At 34.6% G+C, this 12,327-nt stretch overlaps 1 protein-coding gene across 9 annotated transcripts in view; it reads right to left on the bottom strand.

The window, feature by feature from the left end:
• The window catches only part of UTRN (utrophin), a 463,108-nt gene that overhangs the window by 40,920 nt on the left and 409,861 nt on the right, over window positions 1-12,327 (bottom strand). For all 9 annotated transcript variants that reach the window (XM_088795414.1, XM_088795413.1, XM_088795412.1 and 6 more), the window contains 3 exons: window positions 11,298-11,455; window positions 9,149-9,315; window positions 4,409-4,520 (listed from right to left, as the gene is read on the bottom strand). In XM_088795414.1, coding sequence (XP_088651540.1) covers window positions 4,409-4,520; window positions 9,149-9,315; window positions 11,298-11,455 — 437 coding nt within the window. The remainder of the gene's footprint in view (window positions 1-4,408; window positions 4,521-9,148; window positions 9,316-11,297; window positions 11,456-12,327) is intronic.

A 12,327-nucleotide genomic window follows, 5' to 3' on the forward strand; every position in this document is an offset into this window, starting at 1 on the left:
CAAAGACACCACACAAAAAACAATAGAAGATAACAGAATCAAACACTAACTGGTGAAGTAGGGGCTATTAGTAGAAATCACCAAATAATATATTTTGGTGAGCAGAAACCACAGGAGTTTGGGAAGATTTCACATACAAAGTAAGAGTTGAGCTGCTTTTGTGAAAAGGTGGGATTTGAATGAATAGAGGGAGAACGGTGATAGGCACTTAATATAATGCCATGTTGTCTGTTTTAGATAAACTCTTATTTAGATTAATGAAAGAATTCTTAAAAGTACAAATTTGGATTAGAGAATGATCAGGGAAAATAAGAGTTTTTAAAAAATCATTTTTTAGAGAAAAATTCCACTTCGTTTCTATATGTAAGTGTTTTATCAATTTCATAAAATACCTTCATAAATTATGATAGATACTTCATGCATCATTAATCTTCCTACATCTAAAGACAAATATTGTCATAGATAGTAACTGTTACGTTCCAAGAAATATTTCTGGAGCTTTGACAATTTAAGATAAGACTTTTAAGTTTCTGAAAGACTTTAACATAGAAACATTGAAATTCAGCTAAAAAAGGAACTTGAAAGGGAAAGAAATCAAGTCAGGAATAATGACTATAGCATTTTCCTAACTATAAATGGAGACGGACTATGAGAAATACAAACATAAAGATCCATCTGGAAAGGTCTGATCCATTTAATACTCCCGTGGTGTTTGTCACTGCATTGAAAATTCTATACTTATGTTCATTTTCTAAGGAAGATATCAAAAGAGTTTAAGGGAATGTTGGGTAAAAGATGGATGCACCATAAATAGAGCTCACTTAAAAGAAAAGAGAAATTTTGGAAAGCAGTTAAATCAAGTAATTCATTAATATTACATTCAAGACTGTGCCATTCAAAGGCTCGTCATTTTATCAAAAGTTGTGGGGTCAAATACAGAAAATAACTTGTCACTAGAGATAATTTATGAGTAGGATGCTGATTAAGATCACCACAAAAACTTCAGAAAGGGGCAAAGGACCTCTCACAGCATGTCTGCAGAGAGACGCTGACCGTACAATGCAGGGTAAGCTGTAATCTTAGACACGATAACAGTGACTTTGGGAAAACTATGTAACAAGAAGTGCTTTAGGTAATTTACACATTTAATTTAAAAATGGTTGTTGGATCATTTATCTCGTTTTTTAGATTCCACATATAAATGAAATCATTTGGTATTTATCTTTCTCTGCCTGACATTTCACTTAGCATAATACCCTCTAGGTCCATTCATGTTGCACAAATGGCAAGATTTCATTTTTTTCTATGGTCGAGTTACGTATTTTATTATATATATATATATATCTTCTTTATCCAATCATCTATTGATGGACACTTGGGTTGCTTCCATATAAACAAACTAACTCATAGATATAGAGAACAAACTGATGATTGCCAGACGGAATGGGGTTGCCAGATAAGGGTGCTGGGTGAAAAGAGTGAAGGGATTAAAGAGTACAAATTGGCATTTACAAAATAGTCACAGGGATGTAAAGTATAGCTTAGGGAATATGGTCAATAATATTGTAATAACTATATATGGTGTCAGGTGAGTATTAGACTTATCAGGCATCACTTTGTAACTTAAACATAAATGTCTAACCACTATGCATACACTTGAAACTAATATAATATTGACTGTCAACTGTCATTGAAAAATATAAAAAAAGGAAAAAAATAAAAGAGGCCTAATTTAGAAAAAAAAAGGTTTAAGACCAAGAAAATAGTAATTTTATACATCTTTGCTTACTTTATACATGGTTAAATATGTAGTCATTTCTACACATCTTCTAACATATATTCACTCTATGATGTTTCCCATTTTGATATTAACTATACAGTTTCCAAAATTTCTAGCTATGATTATGTAACTATCAATACTACATTTCTCCCCAATCCAAATTCCTTACAATGACCCACAGGGTTCTGTATCATCTGATACCTGCCTTTCTCTTTAATCCCATCTCCTACCACTCTCCATTCCCATCTCTTTCCCACCGTAGGGCCAGCTTCATAGATGTATGACCTGGTCAGTTGCATGGGTCCATGCTTAGAAATGCGCTGAGCTTGGCTTAATGCTCTGCTGTTGTCATCCTGAAAGCTGTAATAATTTTTTAACATTTCATTTTGCTCTGGACACTTCAAAGTATATAACCAGTCCTACCTACCGCACTCCCCTTATAGAATATGCTCTACTTTCTCCTGTGCCCCTTTCATGCCAACCTTTTTCCTATCTCCAGATCATCTTGTGTGCTGTCTCTTCTTCTGAAATATCCTTCCACTAGTTCTCTGTACAGCCGATTCTTTCCCAGCCTTCAATCTCAACTGTTAACTTCTCAGACTTGATTTTTTTAATCTAAAAGTCTCTCCTCTAATCTTCTTTCTCGTTATCCATTTATTTCTTTAAAGGCACTTACTACAATCTGTAATCTCATTTGTTTCCTTGCTTGTTGACACATATCCCCTCTACCTAAATGGAAAGTAGCAGGAGAGTGAGCAATCTTATCTATTTTGATACTACACTGATGAATTATCAGAGCTGAGAAAAATATGACACATGGTAAGTACTCAATATTTATTTGTTGAGTGACTAAATATATTAATCATAGTAATAAATGGTGCTCCAAAATATTTCTTAGGGAAATTCTTTTTCCCAGTTGAAATTATTATGCACTATGGGTATTTCATTTATAGTTCTGCAACATTGTCTGGAAGTTTCCTCTCCACATACAGGGTACCTATTTATTTGAGAAGATACCTCAGAATGTAAGTGAGATTTATATGTGTATATTTTATACGTTTTTCTGCCTTTCTGTCAATTTTTGATCCAAAAAGTAACTCAGTTCCCTAAACCAAAGAAAATGTATAGCTCTATGAATAAATTTTGGTTCACTCTTTGGAAGGAGACTAAAAAAATAGCTGTTCAGAGAAAATGAAGATAACTTCAGAAAAAATAGCTTCATATCAAAAGAATAACAAGAATCAGTATCCAATGTTAGTGAGGCTATAGTAAAATCAGGACATTAACAAAATGTGTTAATAATGTAAAGTGATATAAGCCTCTTTTGGAAAATGACATGAAGTATTTTGGCCATGAAAATACTCATATTCATTGACCCAGATTATCCACTTGTAGTACTTTATTCTATGGAAATGTAATTTATGTAGTATATGGAAAGAGATCTCTTCACAAAGACATGTGAATATTGTTTATAATATTAGAAAATTCAAAATAAGCTAAATGTCCAAATTTAGGGGGCTGGCTAGATAAATTAGAATCATTTGCTCAATTAAATATTCTGTAACAAGGAAAAATTATACTGTGTGACAACATGGGGGAACACTTATTATACAACATGGTCAGTGAAAAAAGCAGGATCAAAATTACATAAATATAAAAATAAAATCTTAAAATCAGAGACATGGAAAAGTATTGGAAGGTAGCTTATTCAGGATTTTTTTAATTTCTCCATTTTCTACATTTTTGGTAATGTAAATAAGTAATTAGGAAATCTTTTTAAATATGTCTAAAAGAAACATGATTTCTCATTACATAGTATAATTTTCAATATAGGACAGCATGAGCTCTTAAAAGATTTTGCTGCCAAGAAAGATGTCTAAAATAAAAACACAGATGTAAATAAAATTCAATTAGTTAATTTTTCTAAAAAAAGGTATAATTATTCTGTGTTAATGAATTCAACATATATTTACTTAAAGCAAAACAAATATGAATATATGTTTAAGCAATCTTAAAAGTCATTTTTCCCAAAAAAAAGTTGTCTAAATAAATTGAATTTTATTTTAGACACTGGTTAATTCACGAGCAATACATTAAAAATAACACCCCATATGAAAGTCAACTTGGGGAATGTAATCAATAATGTTATAAAGATTTTGTAGGGTATCCGATGGACACTTGTCTCATTAGGGAGACCACCTCAGGGATGATGTAGATGCCTGATCACTGCACTGTACACCTGAAGCTGAAGCTGAATAATAGTGAATGTCAACTATGATTATATATATATATATATAGGGAAATCATATATATATGATTATATATATATATATATATATATATATATATATATATATATATAGTTACAAGAAGTGGAGTACAGCATTAGGAATAGAGGCAGTGGAAATGTAATGTGTGTATGCGATGTCAGAGGGGTAGTAGATTAGGGGAGGGGGTTATCACTGTGTGAGGGATATAAATGATAAATGTCTAACTAAGACATTGCTTTGTACACCTGAAGCTAATAAAAAATAAATAAATAAAAATGGAACCCCCCCCAAAAAAATCAATAAAATAAAATAAAAATACCCCCCCCCCCCAAACAAGAAACAGTAGCGCAGTACTCACAGGTATACAATATTCCACCATTGGATAGTGTAATTTGTGACCTTTTGCTGTTCGGCCCGAAAAAAAGCAACTCTGGCAGACATCATAGTTAAAATGCTTTAGGCTTCTATATCTAAAGAGAAGAAAATAAAATTCATTGGCTTGCATGCCTATTATTCAGTTCAAATCAATCATCTGTGGAAGGAATTTCATTCATCCAAATCACCACGGAAACAAATGGTACGTGTATATTGGCTACAAATGTGGAATTTGCGTAGTGACACAGTACATTGCTCTTCATTTGCAGAATTTTACTTAGAGGAGTGAAACTCTAAATTTTATGTTTCTGTGGGTCAGAGTGGAAAACACCTCCCAGATCTTCCATCTCCCAGAATGGCAGGTAATAACTAAGAACATAAATAAATCGCATCAAAAAAACATTAAGTAACAGGACTAACAGAATGAAAATGGAAACAAAATGTAAAGGTTATGTGAAGTTAATATGGTAAATTATTAAGTGCCGAGTAGCTTCTAAAACGACCTGAAAAAATCACTTGCAAATTGATCTCATGAAAATTAATTGGCATATACCACATCCAGCTTATTTTGGCAGGAAAGCAATCAGTTTGAAACATTCACCTACACTAATAATGCTCCTTGACCTATCGGCATGGATTGAAAAATATGACTCTTCTAAATAGAGTTTTGTCTATTGCTGATCACTCCGTGGCAGAAAGCCACTCTCCCTTTCTTCACTGGTACTAGGCCCTTGCACCGTGGGCAGTGTGCCCTGCTAACAATGCATTTCTCAGTCTCTCTTGTTGATGGTGGTGCCCAGGGCAATGCAAGTCAAAGTCAGTGGGTGAGTTGGGATTTCAAGGAACTGACTCAGCGGGAAGAAACATGGTCCCTCTTCCTCCTTCCTAGAAAATAGACCTGACATCAAGAAGGGCTATTCTGTTAGCATGAAGTGACTTTGAAGATGAAAGCCACATGTTAAGGATGACAGACCATAAAGCCAGAACTAGACAAGGGGGGATGTTGATCAAAGGGTACAAACTTTCAGTTATAAAAGGAGTAAGTTCCAGGAATCTAATGTACAGCATAGTGATTATAGTTAATAATACTGTATTATATACTTGGAAATTGCTAAGAGAGTAGCTTTTAAATGTTCTCACAGCAAATAAGAAATGGTACTTATGGGACATGATACAGGTGTTAGCTAACATCATGGAGGTAATCACTTTGCAGAAAGTGCATCAAATCAACATGTTAGACACCTTAAATTTACACAATGTCATATGTCAATTATATTTCAGTAAAGCTGGAGGGAAAAAACGATGAACCCAGATGCCTGGGAAGCCACCATTCAATCCTGGGTTCCTATCTTAGGACTTTTTTTTTTTACATGAAAGGAAACTAAGCTTCTAATTTATTTACGCTTCTATTAAGCAGCTGTATGTTATCCTAACTGAAACAATTCCCAACTAGTAAAACATTCTGCAAATCTAAGATTTCATTCAAATTTAATTTGGAAGTAATTAAAGAAAAACTCTAGCAGTATTGATAAAAGTTCAAATGTATATGTCTAAAGTGGTAGCTTGATACGGAGTCAAGCTGCGTGAAGTTAATGTTATACCATAACGCTCATACTCCTCTGCCTTTATTTCTAGAGTTGGTTCGTTATTCTTCCTTGCAGCTTAGAGAAAGAGATAACCCTAAGAGCTAATCAGACCCATTCTATCTTGGCCCTGTTGTATTATTGGAATTGTTCTTACATTGACTCCTCCATGCATAATCTTTGTATAATCATTAAATTGCCATTAGTTTAAAGAAATCTTTGCTTAGTCTCATTAACCAGGTGTCAACCCCAGACATGTTTTTCCTTCATTCAGAAATTTAAAACTTGAAATAGACTATATTCACAAAATAGAAAACTGGGAAAATATATATGTGCAAGTAAAAGGAAGCTGATACATCACTGGTCACTTACCATTTTCAAAACTGACATTTTCTTCAAGTTACAGCTAGATTCGTTGAGCCAGTGGTTTGCACATAATAACCTACTTATTTTTCTGAGCCTGAGACCTGCCTCCCATCCTTATCACGACATGGATAGAGTTCTCTCTAAAATTGCCGAGGACTTCTCCTGAATCAAAGGTCTGTTCTCACATATGATCTTTAGAATCTCTGCTACACCTAACAAACACCTCTACCATCTTTCTCCAGCCCTCTTTTTGATTTCTACATTATGATTTGTTACTTCTCTTAAGAATCCCGATCATCTTCTCTCCCTCTTTTCAACCCTGCCTTCTACTGAGCATCACTGCTGTTCAGGCTTTTCTGGCGTTTCCACTTAATGGAACAGTTTAAGGACAGCTCACTAAACATTTCAGTATCACTTGTAGGCTGAGTTACTATCCCACTAATGATTATTACTTATTGGTAATAAGAAAAAAAAAGCTAACATTTATTGAATGTCTGCTCTTCCTATGACAGGCACTGCCTAGTCATTTTTCAGGTACTAACTATTCCTGTAATGAAACACTCACAGAATTTGAAGTTGAAGAAACTCAGGTTCAGGAAGGCCAAGTAACTTATCCAAAGTCACATAGTTACACAGTCAATCCAGAACTCAAACCTAAGCAGCCTGACTCCAGAGCCAGTTCTCAATACACGGCCTCCTGCGTATCCTGCTGTAGCTTTGATCGCTGATGACCGGGTCAACTCCATACTTTATATTAGAGATAGCTACATATGAATTTTACATTAATATTGGAAACTGAAACACGTGAAATTCAACGCTTACCATAGTTCACCTTTTGTAACTGCTCTTTCATTTTTCTCTTATGAAACATTTCAAGTTTATTCAAAAACAGAATAATATAATAAACATCCAGGCACACACTTCTCAACTTTGATAAATCTTAATGTTATGCTGTAGTTGTTACAGGTCATTTTCTATTTAGGAAATAAAGCTTTAAAGGTATAATCAAATGCTAATATTTTTTAGAGTCTTTTGTCCCATCCTCACTCTCCATGTCCACAGCCTCTGAGAAATCTGGTCCCACCACAAATCTCTGGGCAATAGCAATGGCTATACATGGCTGGTTTTATGCAAGCCAGTCTTCCCAAGTCAGTTAATCTTGATGTTTCCTGTGGTTTTACATTACTTTTTATATAAGATATAATGTTTGTGGTCTAATAAGCAATGAGTTAAATCAGTTGTTCTGTTCAGTATCATCTAACTGCTTCTTAATGTCAAATCTCTCCTGGCCTAAAAATCTAACCTGCTTTTTAAAAATACCATATTGACTAAGAACATGAACTCCAAAGTCAAAAGGACTGTGTCTGAATCCTAGCTTTGTGTTCACTTACTGGATATCTGGACTTGGGCAAGTTGCCTAATCTCTGAGTCTTAGTTCTTTCGTGTATAAAGAAGAGATAATCCTACTAATATTACAGGTTTCTTACAAAGAGTAAATGCAACACATTTTAGCACAATGCCTGGCATACAGTAAGCATTTGATAAATAGCAGCGATTATTAGCTCCGATGACTGTATCTCTCATTTGGACTGTCTTCCCACTAGTATCCTAAGTTTGCCACATTCCAACTACTTCCTTTCTGGTCTGTCCATCTGTATCTACTAGGTACTTCAAATTGAGCCTCTCCAAGAAACCTGCTGCATTTAAACTGTATCTTTTCCATCCTCCCCTTTGCAACATTTGTCCTTTGATTTCCACTGGACCATGCTGTCATCCTGGTTGTCAGTCTCATGCTGATTCTGCTTCACACTGACCACCTGCCTTTTTATCCTCTGAGAATATACATCTTCACTGGTACCAAGGCACTCTGAACTTACAACACTTTAGAGTGGCTCCCTGACATACCACAATTTACGGAAGAATGGAAAATCTGAGTTCTATTTCTTAGTTAGCCATCCACAGAAAATGCAATGACACTCTTCATGCAAGCAAAGTTGATAAAGTCAGTCAAATGAAAACAATTCTGTTTAATTGAGGATACTGATACTGATACTGATACTATACACAACAAATCCAGTAATAGATTTTCAAATTAAATGGGCCATTTTCTAGATTGCCATTTTCGAGATTCCTCCCAGAAGAGAAACATATTATAGTTATGCTAAAAGGTCAAATGCATACTCCCCTAAAGACAAAGAGGTGAAAGGAACATGATAGCCAAGGTACTGCATCCTGGGGCAAACCATAAACCCTGCACAGTCCATTTTGGGGCCACAAACTAATGAACCCGACACACTGATTACATTAAAGTATGGCGTTTGGGTGATGGTGAATAGTAGCATTAATCTACTTCACACAGAACTTGGCAGAAGTAACACAAAGTAATTCGATAACTTCTCAGTTAGTATTTAAATTTTGCTCTCTGCTTACTAAGTTTTATCCCAAAGGCTTCAGAACATCACCAAATTCCATCAGGCCCACTCATGCAGTCATCATGAATGAATATTTGTGTGACCTATACAAATAGAAATTCAGAAAAATCTCCTTCTGGGGCAAAATAAAACAAATAACAGCCATAATGATAAATAAGCTTCATGTAGTGGCTATAAGATGAAATGCCATTTTCAGATAGCTGTAATATACAGAACATCTCCTTTATTTAGGAGGCAAACCCCCAAATAGGAATAAATGAAAGGGATGATGGACATACACTGAGACGATACAAACAGAACAGAACATAATCTCCTGCTGCCCCTGGTTGTAGACCATCTTACCTGAATCCAACTATCGGACATTCTTTACAGATGTTGCATTTGGCCTGATGTTTGGCCGTCTCAGCTGCTGCCACTCGATGTAAAACCGGCAGCCAAACCATAGACTGTGGTTCCAGACGCATCCAATCTATAAACTCTTTCACACTTATCTCTGGCTTGTTGTTATTCTGGTGAGGAAACAAACATATTGAAAGTAAAGAAAATTTCTTCGTTTAAGTTGCAGCAAGTGTTATTGCTTCATAATCTGAAAATCTGTGCAAAATTATACATAGTTCTTTCCAGGTTGGAGAAATCACAAAACATTTAAGGTTCTTCAAGGAAAGAAAATTCTTGAATTTAAAAAGAGAAAAAGCAGAAATTGTCATATTGAAAAAAGAAAAAAAAAAATCCCAATACTTTAATATACTCAGATTTAAAAAAACGAAACAAAAACAAAACCCACACAAGTTACTCTTGTCACATAAACATTTTAATTCCATGCAATTCATTTATCTAAAACAGTGAAAATTTGTGAAACTAAAACCTCATTGATAACGCCCTAAACTTGAAGGCCATGATAAGTGCCAAATAAAAAAACTGTTACTTCTGTGTCCTGTTCCAGTCCTGTTATAACATCACTCTGGGGGGCATATCACCCTGAATGTACTTTGCCAGATTTCCAAATTATGAATTGCATGATGAATTGCATGAAATGTCTTAGTTTTTCTTCAAATCTTAATATTAAGTAATTTTTATACATGCAAAGTTAAATTTATACCAAAATCTTTCTCTTGCTTTTGTCAAGGTCATTCTACAAAACAGCACATGGGAAAATAATATTTAGAATTTTCATTTGGTATGTTTTGTATCTCTAAAACAAGAAAAAGGACCATTATAAAACATAATAACCCATAACATCAATTCTCCTTAAAGAGATCGTATGAGCATTTCTTTTTCTCAGCAATGATAAATCACTGGTTATGCTTTGGGAAAATAATTATAGGCTTGTATTTTACGCATATTTACAACACCAGTAGTAATACTCTGTTTACCTGAAAATAAGACCTAGCCAGGCTATCAGCTCTAATGTGTCTTTTGGAGCAAAAATTAATATAAGACCCAGTATTATACTGTACTATATTATGTTATATTATATTATTATATTATATTATATATTATACAAGACATGGTTTTATATTATAGTAAAATAAGACCGGGTCTTATATTAATTTTTGTTCCAAAAGACTCATTAGAGCTGATTGCCTGGCTAGGTCTTATGTTCGGGGAAACACGGTAGTTCTAAAATGCTTTTATATGCAATAAGTATTAAAAAGAGACTAAAATGCTTTTCCAGTTTAACATGAGTTACCTAGATCACTATGAAACTTTGTACATCATTCTCCTTTAGTTCACATGTTCTCAAAAAAAAGACTGTTATTTTAATAACATCTTTAATGTACATATTTTAAAAATGTTGCCTACAAGGAAGTCAGGGCATTTTCATTCATTTATTTAGCAAATATTTATTAAGTAGCTATGATGTTCAAGGATACAATAGTAAGAGGAGAGAAACAGTCCTTCTTCATGGAGCTTAGGTTTGTATTGAAGAAAAAAACACTGACCAACCAGCTATACAATTCAGTATGTAATTATAATTGCAATGAGCATCATAAGAAGGCAGAAGCAATTCAGGTAATATAGTGGGACACACCTCATCTGAAGGGGTGAGAGAAGGATTTTCAGAGGATGTGAGATTTAAGCAAAGACCTAAAGATTGAATAAGGATTAGTGATGAGAAGGGGGCTTGTGGGTGGAGGGTATGGAAGAACATTCTAAACAGAGTTTATACGTCCAAAGGCAGTAAGGCAGGAGTGGCAGAACTAAGACAGTGCGGCTGGAAAGCAGCGAGCAAGAGGGGATGAGTGCAAAAGACAGCTGATAGCACACGTTAAAAATCTGGGATGGATACACTGAGAAACAGTCAGTCTCTTTGAGGCCGTGGCTATTCCTTGAACCGAATACACCGTAAGGAATAAAATACAAACCTAATGGGACAGTACCCAGCCTCTTCTACATGAGGCTCCAGGCCAAGTTCGCTGTTCCATTTCTCGGAACATCCTCAAAACCCTTTCCCGACATACCCTGTATACCAGCGATCCTCCCTGTTTACCTGTTGGAAGCAGCTGCGAACACTGGGTTCAATGTTACTGCCTCCAAAAGCTGCTACTTCCCCCAGCTGCCGCGGGATCTGGATGGCATCGTGAAGTAAGAGGCCGAGCTGCCTCTGGTCACACATTTCTGTCGGCCCCGCCACTTCCTTAAAGAGATCTATAAGGATGAGAGGCAAGAGGTTAACGTCCACGTGCCTACAGTATTCTTTTACGTAAAATGTATCTTTGGTTATGGGGATTGAACAATGCAGATTTAAAAAGAAACACAGGAACATGAGTCAGACAGTCGTCTCCTGAATTATGACAACCTTGAAACTCTACTCATCTATAATCAGGGACTGTTTAACCCACATGTTTCTTAAAACGACCTACTGTTGTATGTCAATACATGTAAGTACACCAATGAATACAAATTTCTTTTTCAAATGGCACATAAATACATGTGGGTTCATTCAATGGTCTCAATAAGGATTTCCTTTCTTATTGAGAAAGACAAGTGAGCCAAAATGAAGCTTTCTTCATGACTTGTCAAAGGGATAAATGTACCTTAAGTAGCACATTTGCTGTCAAATTTTGTTTTCACTCCTAAATTTAATGTTCTGTTAAATATACATATATATTTACTTCTTTTAAAGAATTCTATACTCAAATCTCTTTATATAAGAAACATTAGAAAGTACAGGGAGGTATGTTTTATTTTTAGGTTGTTTTTTTTTCCTTAGGCCCAATCAGTCTCTTATTCATTAGCTGTTAAAATTATTTTTGTTTTACTTCATTTCATGTAATAAAATACATTCATTTAAAATTTAAGGATTTATTAACAAAAATCATGGATACTTTCACATAGTTCTTAGGCTTTTCTAGTCATCCAAAAAACAAACAAACAAACAAAAAACCCCGTTAACTTTGCTTTATTACTTTCTTGATTCAACTTGATTTAATAAAATTAAAACTGTTTGGTATTGTTTATCTTCTATTTCCCACTTGTAATAGTTTGAAAATTAAAATTATACTGTACTTCCAGCAATA

Source organism: Rhinolophus sinicus, chromosome 2 (genome assembly GCF_057876585.1).
Source record: "Rhinolophus sinicus isolate RSI-liver-muscle chromosome 2, RSI-T2T, whole genome shotgun sequence".
Taxonomy (NCBI): Eukaryota; Metazoa; Chordata; class Mammalia; order Chiroptera; family Rhinolophidae; genus Rhinolophus; species Rhinolophus sinicus.